Here is a 16,866-nt window from a genome sequence, read left to right on the forward strand (position 1 = left end):
TGCTAGGGTGAATACACACACCCCCACACACACACACACACGGCACATTTATACACACTCCTCACCCCCACATAGCTGTCTGTTACTCTCTCTCCTTCTTTCTCACATAAACACACGCTTTGTACCCTGTCATCCGTTGTCTCATTGCCCTTACTTTTTTTCTTGCTCTCTTCCATAAACACTGAAAAACAATCTCTCACACTCATTTGCTGCTGCTGTACTTGCTGGCAGACAAAGTGTGATAATCACAGAGAGCGAATAAGGGAGACTTGAAATTGTGCAATTTTCATTGCTTGCTGGATCTCTCATGGAATAGACATTAAAGGGGTCATATGATGCTTTTTTAAAGATCATTATTTTGTGTATTTGGTGTAACAGAGTATGTTGGCATGCTTTAATGTTAAAAAACACATTATTTTTCAAATACTGTACATTATTGTAGGTCCTCTATGCCCCACGGCAGTCGTCCGCGAGGGGCTGTCGCGCTATTTTGTGTTTTATTTTATTATTAAAGTTTCTTTGAGTGTTCGCCGGTTCCCGCTCCTTCTTCCCGACCTACAAACATTTGTTACGTTGGTGCCGGCTCATTCTTTCCTCACTTTCTCTCTTTCTGCAACTTGTGTGAATGCGTGTTTATGTGTTAGATTAGTTTATATGTCTTAGATTTATCCAATAAAGCCTCATTTATATTGAAAAGAGAAGTATCTTGTGTTTTGTGCTCACAAGTTAATGTCTTAAACTGCCGATCTTGTTACTGTACTAATTAATAGTGTTTTCACTATATTTTGGATATTGATATCCATTGCAGAATTGATGTCATACGGCTCGTTCAATGAATCGCTGGCCGTCTCAGTGATCAGCCGTAAAACAGTGATTCTGTCCAAATTCCCTTTAAAATCTTAAATGATTCCCTTTGAGCTAAATTGACCTGTTTCCCTTACAAATCATATGACCCCTTTAATAAAATCCAACTTCATGCAAATGAAAGCTCAAGTTAGACAAAATATTCCTACATTTTGTTCATTATTAACTAAAACCACCTCCAACATGGCTGGTCCAGGATGTCGGTTTGGTCGGCACAGCATTAAAACTGTATTATTACAGTATTATTACTATTTAAATAACAACAACATTAAAACAAAATTATTATTATTAATAATAATAATAATAGTTGTTGTTGTTGCTGTTCAGACATATAAATATATACGTTTTTAAATAATGTATGCATTTTATAATTATAATATTTTGAACAACCACTTATTGAACAAACACTCTGAATATTAAGGTTATATTCAAACTAAGTGCAGTCTCCCTTATATTAGTCAAAACTGACTCACTGACTTAATTTATTTTTCTGACATCATAAATTCATGAATCAAGAATTACTCCTTTATCCGAATACAAGAGATTGTCTGATGATCAATGGATCAGTATCTGCTTCAGTGAACTCACCTCATACACGTTGAACTGACTCTGGCCGCGAGAGAGCTCTCTGTAGCTGGTGGTGAACTCCCCGATAAAATCATGACTGAAGCACAAAGAACGACAAAGAGACTCTTACTGTTTGTGATGATGAAGATAAATGGATTTGAACTTCTATATGAAATCTGGAGTGATCAGTATTTGTTACTGCCGGGTATTTTAGAGCAGAGCTGACTACAGGAAGCTAGAGAGAAATTTTGTTGCTACATTATGAAGGAAAAATTATGATTTGAAAAAATAAAGTGCCTTTCTGTAGGGTGTACCAAATGCATACTATACTGTACATAGGAGAATATATTACATAAATGTGCAGTGTGTAAAACAAGCAAATGTGTGTGTTTCTCTACCTGCCATCTCTGTCCCAGTCGTACACCTCCACTTTAATTGACCTGAAAGATTTAAAACACAGCATTTAGAAACACGGTTTGCAATATTTCAAACACCGAAAAGAAAGTGGCAGCTGAACTGATGGATGCTTTCTGGTTTAAACAGGCCTGAGAGTCTCACTGTGTTTTTCATCTCCATGCTAAAACCAACCAATTACAGGCCATTATCCAGACAGTGCACTTGGAATTAAACAACGGTCGGCAGGGACTGAACTCCCGGGCTGTGGAGCAGCTGTGGAGCATCACCTGACAGGACGCAGGCGAGTTTCATTTAAACATTAATTACATCTGAAGTTTTGAATAATTAGAAACTAATTCTGTTCAAATCAAGTTAACGTGATCAATTACACAGAGACAGCTGAGATTTGTAGCCTCGTTAATAAAAATGGCTTTCGAGGGTAGGCTAATAGCTCTAAATGGCATTTGGCGCTGAAGCATGTCACACAATCGCAGTGGTGTAATGTAACGAAGAAATAATACTTCGTTACAGTACCTACTTAAGTATTTTTTGGGAGTATCTGTACTTTACTTGAGTTTTTATATTTCAGCTAACTTTTACATTTACTTCACTACATTTCCTAATTAAAATGTATACTTTTACTCCGATACATTTCCCCGAAGCATATTTGTTACTTACTACAAAATAGTCAGAAGTCAGAAGAACACGGACTGCAGGGAAGCAGGGGCCTGTACCATGAAGCCAGATTAGCTGGCTAGCCAGGTAAATTTCAGTTTAGTTTGCACCAATCCTAGGTTTTAGGTACCATGAAAGTGGCTTGGCTTTTAGCGGCATTCATTGCCTTAGTAACTTACACTCCACAGCTAACCTGCTCTGACTGGGACAGGTTATGTTCTGGTTTAGAGATCGCAAAGCGAAATTTGACCAATCAGCTTCAAGCAAAGTGACACATGTCTGACGCAATAAAGCCACTCCCCCAGTTTTTCTTACTCCAAATTAAAGGACGCTACATAGTAAAACATTTTTAAAGATAAAATTGTCTGAATTTAGAGATGATTATTTTTTATAATTATATTATATATAATTTATATAATTATTATACCCTTAATCCATTACACAAGCTAGCTTAGTTTAATAGTAATTATTAAACTTTTATTTTAAATTAATATAAACATATAGATAATATGCAATATAAATACGTTTTAGAATCAATAGCTTTAAACATGACTACATATGAGCTTAGATTTTTAAGTGTTTTTATACCTATAAATATTATCAACTCTATGAACTAACTTTACTTGCACTTATAAGGCAAGATGTTTTCTTTAAGTTTTCCTCTTTCATGGATAGATCTTTTCATCTAGTAAATGTGTTTAAATTCTTCATATTGTTCAATATTTTAATCTTTGGTAGTGAATCGCACTGACTTTCTCTCAAGAAGTGAATCACAGTTTCAAGGCATCTGATTGGCTGTTAATTACTGATGTCACTCTTTCATGTGCACATGCTCCATTAACTCAGGATCAAGCCTGAGTTGACAGAGAAAGTTGATGATGAGTTTCATGGTACCAACAAAGCCGGATTGGACTGGTTTGGTTTTGTCAACTCAAAACTAATCCTGTAACCCCGAGTTTGTTCAGCCACCATCATGGAACAGGCCCCAGGTTTAACGAATCAGTGGTCTGGTGTTTGCAAGTTAGACTCCTAAAAACACCTTTGCTCATGAGCAAACAAGTACATACATTATATCTTCAGCGATAATATGGTAAGTGTTGAGATGTGCGATCTGACATTATCTATCGCCAAATAACACACACAGAGTGCATGCAAGTGATTTTATTAGTCTATTAAAACAAAAAATTCAAGGCATTCTAAATTGTAGATGGCAAAAATGCTTCTGTATGCTTTTTATATTTATGTAATTTAATATAGTTAACTTAATCTATATCACGCAAAGAGTACCGTTTTTCTGCAGATATCAGCATGATAACAAATTTAATAATAATTTTATACAAGTTCAGTAAAGTTAGTAATAAGTGACTTACATTTTAGACATAATATTGCTTGTTTTTGCTCAATTTTGCCAACGAAAATAGTTCCAAACGAATATCACAGCACTGTTTTGCGTCACAGTGTTTACTTATTGAATGAATCAGCTTTTTGAACGAATGGGTTGAATAAATGATTCAGTGATTCACTCATTAACACAGTTAAATACTTTGTTTCTGAATGAATCAGCCGTGTGAACGAATCGGTTGGATCTCAATGACTCACTCAATAACAGTCACTTTCTGTCACCTACTGGCGGTTTTAATTTCACATTTCGACTATTTTAATGTTTTAAAATAATTTCAAATAACAGTATTCAACGTTTTATGTTAAAAACAAAACATTATTTATCCATCTGTAACTGCATGTTAAATGCATCCATGTCCTCTCTGAGATACATTAAATTGTGTAAATACATCTAAATGCTATTTCAGATGCAGATTCCAGAAATGTTTTCTTATGTTGGAATGAAAGACACTAAGTACCGGAAGAAGTGCTTCTTATTCTTACCCAAAAATACAAAATGGAAGAAAGAATTAAAACTGAACACAATCTTGCTACTCAAGCAGTGTATGAACATTTTTTTAATATATATTTATTTGCTTCTTTTCCATTTTGCATTTACTTGTACTTTTACTTTCAATACTTAAGTACGTTTAATATTTTAAAAATACTTTTCATACTTAAGTACAATAAATATCACATACTTTACGACTTTCACTTGAGTAATATTCTAAACGGTGACTTCAACTTCTACCAAAGTAATTTTCTGGTAAGATATCTTTACTTTTACTTGAGTATGGCTTTCAGGTACTTTATACACCACTGCACACTTGTTATGACAAAATGCAGGGATGTGCTTGAATTTACTGCTACGATGAAAATTAATAAACAAAAAAAGGCAACTGTAAAACATTACACACAATTCAGCCAATCATTCATCTTCCCTGTTAATAACTAGTCTAATGTATGTTGTGCTTTGGATGCTGTTGTTCCTACTTCAAGGGATAGTTCACCCAAAAATGAAAATTGTCTTCATTTACTCACCTTCATTTTGTTTCAAAATCTGTATGATTTTCTTTCTTCTGTAGAACACAAAAGAAGCTATTTTCAAAAATCTTTCAGCTTTTGTGCCCATGCAAATCACAAAACAAAATTGGATTCCATTGACTTTCATTATGTGGACAGTTTAAAAAAAACTGATACATTCTTCAAAATATCTTAGTTATTTTTAAGAATGACATCATAATAAATGTTGACAGATTTTCATTTTTAGGTGAGCTGGCCCTTTAACTACAAGCTTAAACAGAAAGCCTCCATTGGCCAACAAGCTTCACCAGAAGTACCATGCAGGTTGATGGAAATTCCTTCCGGTCTTTTCAGCAGACTTGTTTATTTTTTCACATGATTATGCTACAAAAAGTGGAAATGTGATGGTAAATCAGGACATATCCATGGTCGCAGGATGAAAATTATGATTTTGTACAGATGCTTGATTGGAATAGTTCTCTGGTTGTTTACTCTGCAAAGGTAGTAATGAAACTTCAGTGGCACAAAACTATCATCTGAGTTGGGATGAAAGAATGGACCTAAACACAGAGCCTCTACTGAGTAATTCCATAGAGTACATGGGGAAACTCTCCATCTGTTGGTAAAGCAGACTGGTTCAGCTCTGGAGTAAGAGAACAGATGTAGCAGATTCATCAGAGATCATATGGCACACATTCTGTCTATCAGTACTCAGATTCTCTGCATACAGGCAACCAGTAGTTTCACAAAATTTTAACTAAATAGCAAAAGGTCCGGTTCACAAAGAAGCGTATTCTAGCCAAGAGTCTGACTGACATGTAAAGTGACCAACCACAGTTAATTTTATGTTTACTCTGAAATATATTGTGAAACCACATTAATACACTGGAGTGGAGATAAACTATATTATATAAAATTATGTTATATACACTATTGTTAAATTTTTGGGGGTCCTTTTTTAAAGAAATGAATGCTTTTATGAAAGGATGCATTAAATTTATCAAAAGTGCCAGTAAAGACATTTAAATTGTTCGAAAGATTTCTATTTCAAATAAATGCTGTTCTTTAAATTTTTTTAAAAATCCTGAAAAAAAAAAAATATATATATATATATATATATATATATATATATATATATACTGTATATACTGTATATACACACATATTACATTGATAATAATAAGAATTTTTTCTTGCACCCCAAATTGGCATATTAGAATAATTTCTGAAGGATCATGTGGCTTTGAAGATTGTAGTAATGGCTGCTGAAAATTCAGCTTTGCCATCACAGGAATAAATTACATTTTAAAATAGATTCAAATAGAAAACAGTTATTTTGCATTTTAATAATTGTAATTTTAAATGGTAATAAATACATTTCACAAAATTAGTTTTACTGTGTTTTTGATCAAATAAATGCAGCATTGGTTAGCATAAGACACTTATTTCAAAAATATTCAAAAATCTTACCAACCCCAAACATTTGAACAGTAGCGTATATTTTAATATGATAAAAAAAAGTTTAAAATATTTAAAATATATTCTTCACAATTCAAACCAGAAAACACTAGAAAAATATAGGAGAATGCGTAGTCTGGTTAGAATTTCTGCACACATTTATACACTAAAACTGCAGTGCTAAACATAACTATTTTATATGACATTCTACTGGAAAACAACTTCCACAACTTTCTACCACCCAGAGGTATTTCTGTGAAAAGAAAGATAAACACCCAGAAGATGCACACTGATGGTCACAGCTGCTAAAAACAAACTCAATTTGAGCTTTTGAATTGTATCAGCACAACCTAAGCTGATCATCAGTACAGCAGCAATCTTTCACATTTGATGTTTCTTAAATGAATCAAATAATGACAAAATATCATACTCTCTGCCACATTATTGCTTGAACATCATGATTATTTGCTTTTTTTTTCAGTCATTCCATGGCTATTTTTTCCCCCTGGTGTAATACATATGTAAATGAAGAAGAAAGCCAAAATATTAAATGCCATGGATAAATATTTTCTGTGTAATGCACTATTTTGTGAAGGGGGGTTAAAATGGAACTTTTCACCTGAGATTTTGAGCCAAATTACAGAGGACAAAACAATTTTAGAAAGCATCATTTTATTTTTACACAGAGATTTATAGGTATATCAGTAAAATCTGTTGACTTTAGCAATCCTTGTTGCATTATATACCAATGGTGACAGTTCAAAAATGGGGAAAAGCATTACTGAGCTACCTATAATACTTCTTAAATTAGGCTTCATTGAGTGAGGCATGGAAACTGCATAAACTGTCACCATTGGTATTTAATGCAACAAAGATAACTAAAGTCAACAGATTGTACTCACAGACCAACCAATCTCTGTGTAAAAAATAACATAATGATGCTGCTATCTTTCTAAAGTCATTCCAGCCCAGAAAATATTCATCCATGACATTTCATATTTTTAGTTTCTGAAATTTGACACAGACTGACCCTATTCTGACCTCAATCCAATATATCAGGATCTGTATAAAATAAAACTTTTATTACAGATATTTTTTGTTGAAAAATATATCCCAACTGCAATATAAATACTCCTCTCTGCTGGCATCCTTGCAGCAGGTAATAATTAGCACAGCACCACAACAGCTGGAGTTTCCTTTTTCTTTCTCTCTTTTGCTTGGTCTCTTTCACACATACGGGATCAGAGGCAAGATGGGGACTGGGTGGCAGGTGCTTCTGTTCCCTGTGTTCTGATTGGCTATGACAGCTCTCAGACGACACACAGCTGCCAACATGTCTGCAAGCCTCACCTAGGCCATGAAAATGAACACACACACACACGCACACAAAAGTATAGCCTACCAAATATTCATTATCACAATAAACTGATTGACACACACTGGATAGTACATAGGCCTATGGAGACCAATGAAGAAACAGTGCAGTGCAAACACACAAATATCTGCAACACAGAAAGTACAAAGCAAAAATAATGTGTCCTTGTAGGGCACATAAATCACAACAGTGCAGCACCGTGAACAGGGCTGTCTGTGATCCAATAATGCTGATGCAATGAGTACCAGCAGTCTGGCTCAATGTGCTACTGAATCAAAGAGCACAGGGGCATGATTCCTCTCGACACACACATACACAGGGTCTTGTTCGGGTACAACAGCGTTCTCGTGGTAAAATTCACACAACACTGCATGCACACAAATGGGCTTTTATCCTCAATCTAATGTTAAATCCTCATTGCTAAAATGATTCTAAGAGACCTGTAAACACTGGCGACAGTACAGTACATACTGACATGCATGTCTGTGAGTGTATGTGTGAGTGTACCTGTCATAATCTCCATTGCACAGCGCTCTGACAGGAATGGTGAAAGGCTGCCAGACGGGGTTTAACGTATTCTTTACCACCTCAGTTTTATGGCAGATAGTGAACCTAAGAAAAAAAAGCAAAGATGTTAAACTCAAACAAAGCAGTATGCATTGCATGACTATATTTTTTACAGTCAGAATATTTGCACATTGTAAGCCTTAACTGAGTTAAGAGTACTAAGTGAATTTTATTATCTATAACAATTTTAAGACATTCCTTAGTCTCAGACCAATTTTCTTCACTTTTCCTTGGACATTACTTTACGAAAAGACGACACGCTTTCCAGCCTGCACATCAGAGTGAGAAAGACAGCTAACTCACGTTCCGTCCTCATTACTTCTGTAGAACACCATGAACGGGTCAGAGCGGCCAAAGAAGTCTTTCTTATCCAGCTTATTGGCACAGAACTGCATTGTTGCACAGTCCTGTGAAATTGAGAGAAAGAACAAAAGAAACAAAGAAAAAGGGGGAATGGGAAGGAAAAATGTAAGTTAAAAGATAGAAATAGCACAGAGGGCATCAAAATCTAGTGAAATCAGAGACACATAGGCTTTTTCTTGCACAGCCAAGAATGACGATATTCTGGACCCTCAGGCACAATTCACCCCCCAACACGTCTATATAGCACAGCCGCATACTGTATGCGCACACATTTTATGAAGTCATATGTTTCAGACTCCTGCATCTACACTCCATTCAGACGTTTTAAAAGGTAAAATAACTACTTTGAACAACTCTGAAATAAATAATTTGCTAATGAACAAATCCTCCCACAATTTCCACTGACCCTGAATGTGGCTCAATATTTAGCTCTCAAAAACTATGGCTAGCCCTTTTTTAATCACAGTATTTCACACCATGTCAATACTGACATCCCCCTACAACACTGTGACTGTAATTTTTTCATCCTGATGGACATAATTTTCTGTCTTTTTCCAATGGCACAATGGTAGTTTATGTAACGTTTTTGTTTAGTGGAATAGTTTTATGCAGATTCATGTTTATCATGAGGTAGGGTTATCTAAAATCATCTTTAATTATGAAAATCTGCACAAAAAAAACATTAAAAAAATTTGTATAATGATTATCGACAACAATATGAAATTAATTATTGTTGTATTGTATATAATATTGAATAGAATGTAATTTGATCATCACTGCATTTATAATAAGTATGCACTTTACTGACACATAAACAGTGCTGTTATTGTTCTTAAAAAAAACTAAATGTTGCCATGGCAGCTAAATACAGAAATATTAAAACGTGCCAAAAATACTAAAATGTAACAATGTCATGAGCGAAGGCTGAGGATTCAAGTGCAGTAGTTTATTAGGATAACCCACAATTGTAGTCAAAACAGGCATGAGGTCAAACACAATAAGCAATCCAAACAATGACAGAGTTCAGAGCTGAGGCAAACAGAGTAATCCAGATAAACAGGCAGAATATCAAGAACCAGGAAAACAGGACACGAGAGAACCAGGATAAAATGCTTAGAACTGCAGCTGTGACACATGCAAGACTTGCAAGAGTGACTGAAAACTAGTGATGGGACGATTGATATCGAGGCTCCAATACACTATTGCATCACATGCTGTGCCGATGCTTGTATTGAAATGACAATACCACGCGACTGATGATGTTTGAAGCTTCGAACGCCATGCAGTATCGGAAGGTGGTTTGCAAAAAAACTACGCTTTGCATGACTCTTGTGTTTGACTTAAATTGACTTGGTTGTGTATGTGTGTGTGTGTGTGTGTGTGTGTGTACACTTTTTTGGGATTCAGTAGAATAGTTTAGAACAACCTCAACACCAGTCAGAAACTGAATGCACCTCACACCTCTATTGCATTTTATCATGTTCTATAGCTGGGATCTCAGAGACCCCAAACAGCTCACCCAAAATATTTTTGCTACTACATCAATTATTAATTATAATCCCACACTTGTATATTTTATATTATTGATCAATATGTGAATCCGTTGACCGGACTACGCATGACACGAGTTGGCACAGTTTTTTAAACCATTCTCTGGGTTAAGGCTAGATGGCATACAGCAAAAACTACTGGGCATGTGCACATCAATATAGCGTAATTTCTTACACTGTACAACAATAATTACTATTTTTGCATTATTGTAAGGGGTAGGTTTAGGGTTGGGGTAGGTGTAGATGTTAATAAAACACAATCTAATAGGTAGAATTTAATTTACTGTTAGCTTCCGATTTTTGCTGTATCCCTTCTAGCCACAACCCATCCTCTAGTGATGGGATGGTTGATACAGCGGCTCCGATGCTCCGACGCAGTTTTCAAAGCACTATTGTATCACACACTGTGCCGGTGTTTGTATCGAAATGACAATACCACGTTTGAAGCTTCTAACATCATGCAGTATTGGAAGATCGGGACAGCTGGTTTGAAAAATTGGCGCTTCGTGACCTCACCTGATGCAAGGGTCTGTAACCTCAACACTGGACAGAAAGTGAATCATATTTTATAGCAACATAATGGTCAAACAGCTCTCCCAAATTATTTTTTTCAGCTACCTAGGTCAATTATTAACTATGATCACATGCTTGCATATTTTATATTATTGATCAATATGCAAATCCGTTGACCAGGCTACACATGACACGAGTTCTGGTCTCATTGGCACATATTAATTTAGATGAGATTATGTCAGATTAGTTGGAACTGATCCCAGATTTATTCCACTCTTGTGTGTCATGGACTTCCAAAGCTCTGTATGGTCACGTGATTTTGCAAACCGTATATCTTCTGCTCCGCTTTGATTTGTTAGATATAGTGGAGAAAACAAGTCTGATCACCAGATGTCGCTAATGCGCATTGTGTCAAAAGCTTCGAGTAATGAACCTTTTTCCGGCACAATTTAATGAAAGCCTCAAATGGTTCAGAAAGCCTCGGTTTCCCATCAATACCACCCTCTGCTCCACAACGTTTTGTTAGATTTGGTGGAGAAACCAAGTCTAACCACCAGATGTCGCTAATGCACATTGTGACAAAAGCTTCGAGTAATGAATCATTTTTCAGCACAACTTCATGAACACCTCAAACAGTTCAGAACGTCTCAGTGTCCCATCACTACTGAAAACACCAGGCTTATATAGGCAGAGGCAATGAGCAACAGGTGAAAACAATCAGGCATGATGAGTTCGGGCAATGGGAACTGTAGTCCAGGATACAGTGGCAAAGGTACTGGATGGAGTGCCCTCTGGTGGCCATCAAGAGCACTCCAGCTGGTGATTGTGACAAACAATAGTATAATACTAAAATAACAGTCCACATGAATCAAGATACCAATATAATTTTATTATGACCTGCAATTTCTTGGGATAAAGAAAAAAAACGTGTGAGGCCCCTAAATGGTTATTTTGTGGCCCAAATCGTTTATTTGTGCCTGGCATCAACAAGCATCAATTCCATTTGAACCAATTAGCTGCTAAACACTATCTTGCATTGAGAGGGCCATTCAGAGAATGATGAAATTGTAGGCTGGAGTCAGTGAGGAGAGAGGAAGAGTGAGTGAGAGAAGAGATTGAAAGAGAACTAGACCGTTTCCAAAGCAATCATTCACATGATATCCAATGTGCAGTTGACACTGCAAATTACACTCCAGTAATGACTGACATCATCGTAAACCTGCTTGCTAGGGGCTTCTCAGGCCAGAGGGATGTTATCAACACAATAGAGACAACCCTCATTAGCAATAATGGTATGGTGTGAGGTCTAACTGATACGAAGTCATTAGTCTTAATGGTATATCTACTGATGAACATGCAGGGGAATGGCCAGGGGAATTTCCACGCTCTATAGGGACAATTCACCTTATATTTGATGGCTGAGGGAGCACCACCTTTCATTAGACATTGCTTGAATTGTTTCTTGACTGAAGCTAAACCACAGTGTGTGGAGGGCTTTGCACATGATTAACAGACCCATTAAAACCAAGCATTCACAGCGATTATGATCCCATGAATAGGACCTTAGTGGCAAGATCAATTCAAGCTGAAAACAATTTGAGCAGAGAAAAGCGAAATATCAACCTGCTTGTTTTTAATCCGGCCTCTACGAATTGGAGCAATGGAGCATGAGCATCAGTCTTCTTGCTGATTGCAATTCTTTCTTTAGCAACCGTAAACACAACTTATACGACAGCATAGTTAGTCATAAATGACAGTCAGTCAAAGTGCTTCACATCACAGCTCAAGCTACCGTCTTTGGCCACATTGTACTTCAGAGATTAAACATTTCACTCATTATTTTGGGTTTGCAGGTTTTATCTGGTCTCTGAATGGGATTCATCTATGTAACTTTTTGGAAAGAAAAGAAACAGACTTTTGAAGATATTTGCAAACCTCATTCCTGCTATTAAGCAAAGGGTTCGTCTCCACATGGTGCATTTCCTCATAGCTGTTCTTTGCGTGTACCTGATCAAAACCCAGCCTTTCATAACATTCTGTAAAATCTTTTGATCTACCATGTGAAATAAGCAGATGTACCAATATATTACCCTCACAGAGGGGAAAAGCTTTTTGAGCATTTCAAATAAGCTTGAGTGAGGCTGTGAGTGTGTGCAATAGATGGCTCAAATGAGCAGTCCTTTGTGTGTGTCTGAGCCTGTAGTGAACGCAACATAGCCATTTACAACCCAGAAAACCTGTAATTTACTCTGCACTGCTATTCCAGCAATTTAATGAGTACTATCACCAGTGACAGAGTAAACTTTACTAGACAGAGGGACAAAACTGGAACATTCCAGTGAGAAGACATGATAAAGAGATGGTAGGGATGAAGATAGAAGCTTATTTGTCTTGACTTCCTCCACTGAATCTACAAATTGAATGGTTATTTTTTTACCAAGCAGTCTAAAGAGAATATGATGAAATAAAATGACTGTGGACTGCAAAATAAAACATGATTTTCTTTGATTTTGCTGGCTAGTATTGTAGTCAATTATTAACAAATGAGTCAATTATTTTAATGAATCCCACAAAAGGATTTAAAAGAGTTTTTTCAACTCCTTTACTCTGAACAAACTGACTGAATCCATCAAAGTGGATCCTGAATTAACATTTGTCTGACTTGAAATGAAACAAGATTTCAAGAATTACTGCCTGAGGATTCATATGACAAAGCATAGCAAAATATACTTTTTGGGGGGGCATTTAATGATATTTAAAATGTAATTAAATAAAAACCTTAAATGATTAATTAAATATTTAAATGTTGTAAAAAATATTTTTATTAAAAATAATAAATAAATATATAATAAATATAACAAATTGCACACATTTCTATATTGTTTTGCATATAAAAATAAAATACTATTCTGTAGGAAAAACTACATGGTCTGATACCGTACATTTTCAGCAATCCATATGAATGTCTACAGAACCAGATATCTTCAAATACCACTTAATTAGTATTTTATTGCTTATCATTTTTCCAAGCCATCACTCCCATTTATAAGAATCCTCTCATCATATCCATCTAGTACTATTCACTGATAATATCTCGAATCCTTCAGTATCCAACAGCAATCAAGACTGATGTCAGAACAAATTCAAAATGCATGAGCAGAATATTAGATGCCGTATGCATGGTCCTCTACAGATCCTTAGGACAATCAATGCAGCTCTATCAAAACATGTTATGAGCAAACAGGTCTTAGAAGGGGACTTCTAAGGGAAGACGCCATTACCCTTGAATTGGTTCAGAGAGGCCACACAATCCCTATCTCACTTTGATTTTTTAAAGCAATTTTAAGAAGATTATTTTCACTCAAGCTGTGACACCAGTTGCTGCAATTTTACATTGTGTGATCGTTCCTCCTTGAAAACATTGAAGCCAATTTCATGATCCTTTGGTTCAATAAGAGCTGGTCTTAAAATACTAGCTGAAAGTATTCAGAAGAACAAGGGAAACAAACAAAGCCTTCACTGTGTATTTGTATCAAAAGCTCTTACAGTACCCAATGGGGAATGCTGCAGTGATCTTCACTACTGAATGCTCAGTAACTTTTCAACTGCTGCTCCATCAAGCCTATGTTCTGGTATTTATTTAGTTAATCAGAATGTAAATGGCCAGTGTAAAAGACGGTTAATAATGCATGTTAGAAGTATTAAATAATGACGCAAACATGTGACTAAACATACCATGGCTTCTGTTATTCCATTATTTAAGCTTTTATAACATTTAGTCAGTAAAATGGAAATAAAAGTATTTAAAGATGGCTTTGGTGTTCAAATGGTTTTTGAAGTTGTTTCCCTTTTGTCTGTAGAGATAACTTATATTTCAGACATAGGCACATTCCAGTAAATTTTTTCTGGAATAATGTATTTGGCTACCAGGCAGTGAATGGTCTGATTTCAAGAGTATAACAGTCAGCTTTCTTATCAAAGTGAATCATTTCAGAAAAGGTTTTCACTGCTGAATAGTTGCAAGCATTTCGAAGAGAAAAGGGGTTGAGAAAACAATTATAAAGTAAAACTGCTGACTTACCCGACAGTTTCCAAGTTCCTCTGCAGTGAGAATAATTGTACCACAATTCTTCCCAGGGATGCCACTGAAAAAATAACACATACGGTGCATTAGTGCACACATGAATTATTGGGAACAGTAGGGCAGGAATAGTGTTAAAAAAAATCCTCCTAATAATGACCTGATTCCCATATAATTACGGGATATTTCAGTTCAGATTATTGGTTTTGCCCTGAATGCATCCTGTACAGTCAACAAACAGCAACCATCAAGTGTTTAAATACACCTCTGCCTCAAGATGTGTTCAGGATGTTGTAATGCTTAAATCTTTGGCTGATTCACACCAGTTTATCTCTATCAATCACAGAAGATCCTAAATTTAGACGTCAACTGGTGCACAATCAAGTAGAGGATTTTATGCTGACCCCTCTATTTGCAAAGAAAATGCATCCTCTTGTGTGTCTTCAGGGTTACACGAACTGAAGATGAACAAATAAATGATGCATTAAAGTGCTCAGGTGCAGAAATGCCTCTCAGTACATTTGCATATCTCCTTCATGTTATGTATTACTATAATTATGTGAAATTGCTGTAAAATATGTGCATACTGTGAAAGGATGTAACTTCCTTTTAAATTAATTACTTTAAACCACAGTATAACAATGTCACATGACAGTACACACATACAGTATATTACTGTTCAAAAGTTTGGGGTCCATAAGATTGTTTTTATGTTTTTGAGAGAAACATTTAAATAGCTTTGAGTTCAAAGGGCTAGTGGAAAACACATTCACAATCTAAAGTTGAGACAATTAAAAGCAGGCCATGCAGTTCCACTCGAATCACTGAAAGGATGTAAAATGAGCTTTTGGCTTCAGGGCAAGTAAGGGAACAATTTACCCTCTGCCTTAATAGGAGACACTTCTGTAAAAAATTACACTTGGTGAATAATTCAGATACACAATGAATTTCATGCCAGTTTCCTCATTAACCTTCTGAAGGTGCAGGATCACCATAGTTGTTTTAAATTGCCTCAGTCTCACCTCCACAATGTACAATAGGTTAGAAAGGTCAGTGTTTGCTGCTGCTCATGTTTTTCCCTCAGGTATTAGAGAGGACTTGTTAGATGAAACCTATTGTTTTAGAAACTACTTCTTTACTAAGGGGAAAAAACTTATGAGTTCTCCAGTGACTTTTCTAGTGTCTGAACAAATTACTCTTGAATCATTGACAGAGTGGCAAGATGTTGAGCCAAATAAATTATTTGATCCAATTCTTGAACATGAACCAAGTAAACAGGGTTAACTGATGGAGTTCAACTCATTTTCTAGGGTCATACACCCTGATTAGTGCTCTCAGAGACAGGCTTCCAAAACACCAAAAAGATGAAAGCTAACAACTGACAGCAATATTCAAACATGTTGCACTGTAATTGCAAATACATGAACAAACTGACAACTGTTACACATGTGTCTTTTATCACCATATTCTTTCACAGGTTGTTGTATATACAGTCGTTCATTGCGACAGGAGAATAAAAATGATGAAACTGTTTGAAATGAGGCAGTGTTTCCTATTACAAACCCCAGTGGTGTGGCCATTTGTTTATTTGGAAAGTGGCTTTTAATACTGTGTTAGCTGTGCTCTGCAGAAGAGCAAAATCAATGGTGCTCACGCCTCTCCCTGCTGCACTCCCAATTGATTAGCATCTGATCAAACATCTGAACCCCTTGGTGCCTTCAGCTGACATTGAACGCAGCACGCTGTTATTCTTATTAATGCAAACTCACTAGAGTTTAATTTTCCCAATATCTAGCTTAAATTGAAAAAGCTATTAAATTTTTTTTTACTGCATACAGTAGTGCCATTGAAGCAATATCACGACCTGGAACAAAGCCAAAAACGAATTAAGGTTCACGTAGGCAGAAATATATAACATAATAAAAATTAAATCAGAAAAATAATTTAATTCAATATAAAAGGAAACAAACATATAAATACAATAACACTGTCACAGAGTCAGGGCACTCATCATTTTTGTGGGGGCATGAGTTGTGGGGGGGGGGGGGGGGGCC

The 16,866-nt window shown here is 35.9% G+C and overlaps 1 protein-coding gene across 1 annotated transcript in view; it reads right to left on the reverse strand.

Moving 5' to 3' along the window:
- Positions 1–16,866, reverse strand: part of LOC107591830 (copine-5-like) — an 81,253-nt gene that overhangs the window by 25,111 nt on the left and 39,276 nt on the right. The window contains exons 8-12 of the mRNA XM_016281099.1: positions 14,813–14,876; positions 8,609–8,712; positions 8,246–8,350; positions 1,830–1,871; positions 1,453–1,528 (exon numbers count right to left, since the gene is read on the reverse strand). Coding sequence (XP_016136585.1) covers positions 1,453–1,528; positions 1,830–1,871; positions 8,246–8,350; positions 8,609–8,712; positions 14,813–14,876 — 391 coding nt within the window. The remainder of the gene's footprint in view (positions 1–1,452; positions 1,529–1,829; positions 1,872–8,245; positions 8,351–8,608; positions 8,713–14,812; positions 14,877–16,866) is intronic.

Source organism: Sinocyclocheilus grahami, unplaced genomic scaffold (genome assembly GCF_001515645.1).
Source record: "Sinocyclocheilus grahami isolate Dianchi unplaced genomic scaffold, SAMN03320097.WGS_v1.1 scaffold146.1, whole genome shotgun sequence".
Lineage (NCBI taxonomy): Eukaryota > Metazoa > Chordata > Actinopteri > Cypriniformes > Cyprinidae > Sinocyclocheilus > Sinocyclocheilus grahami.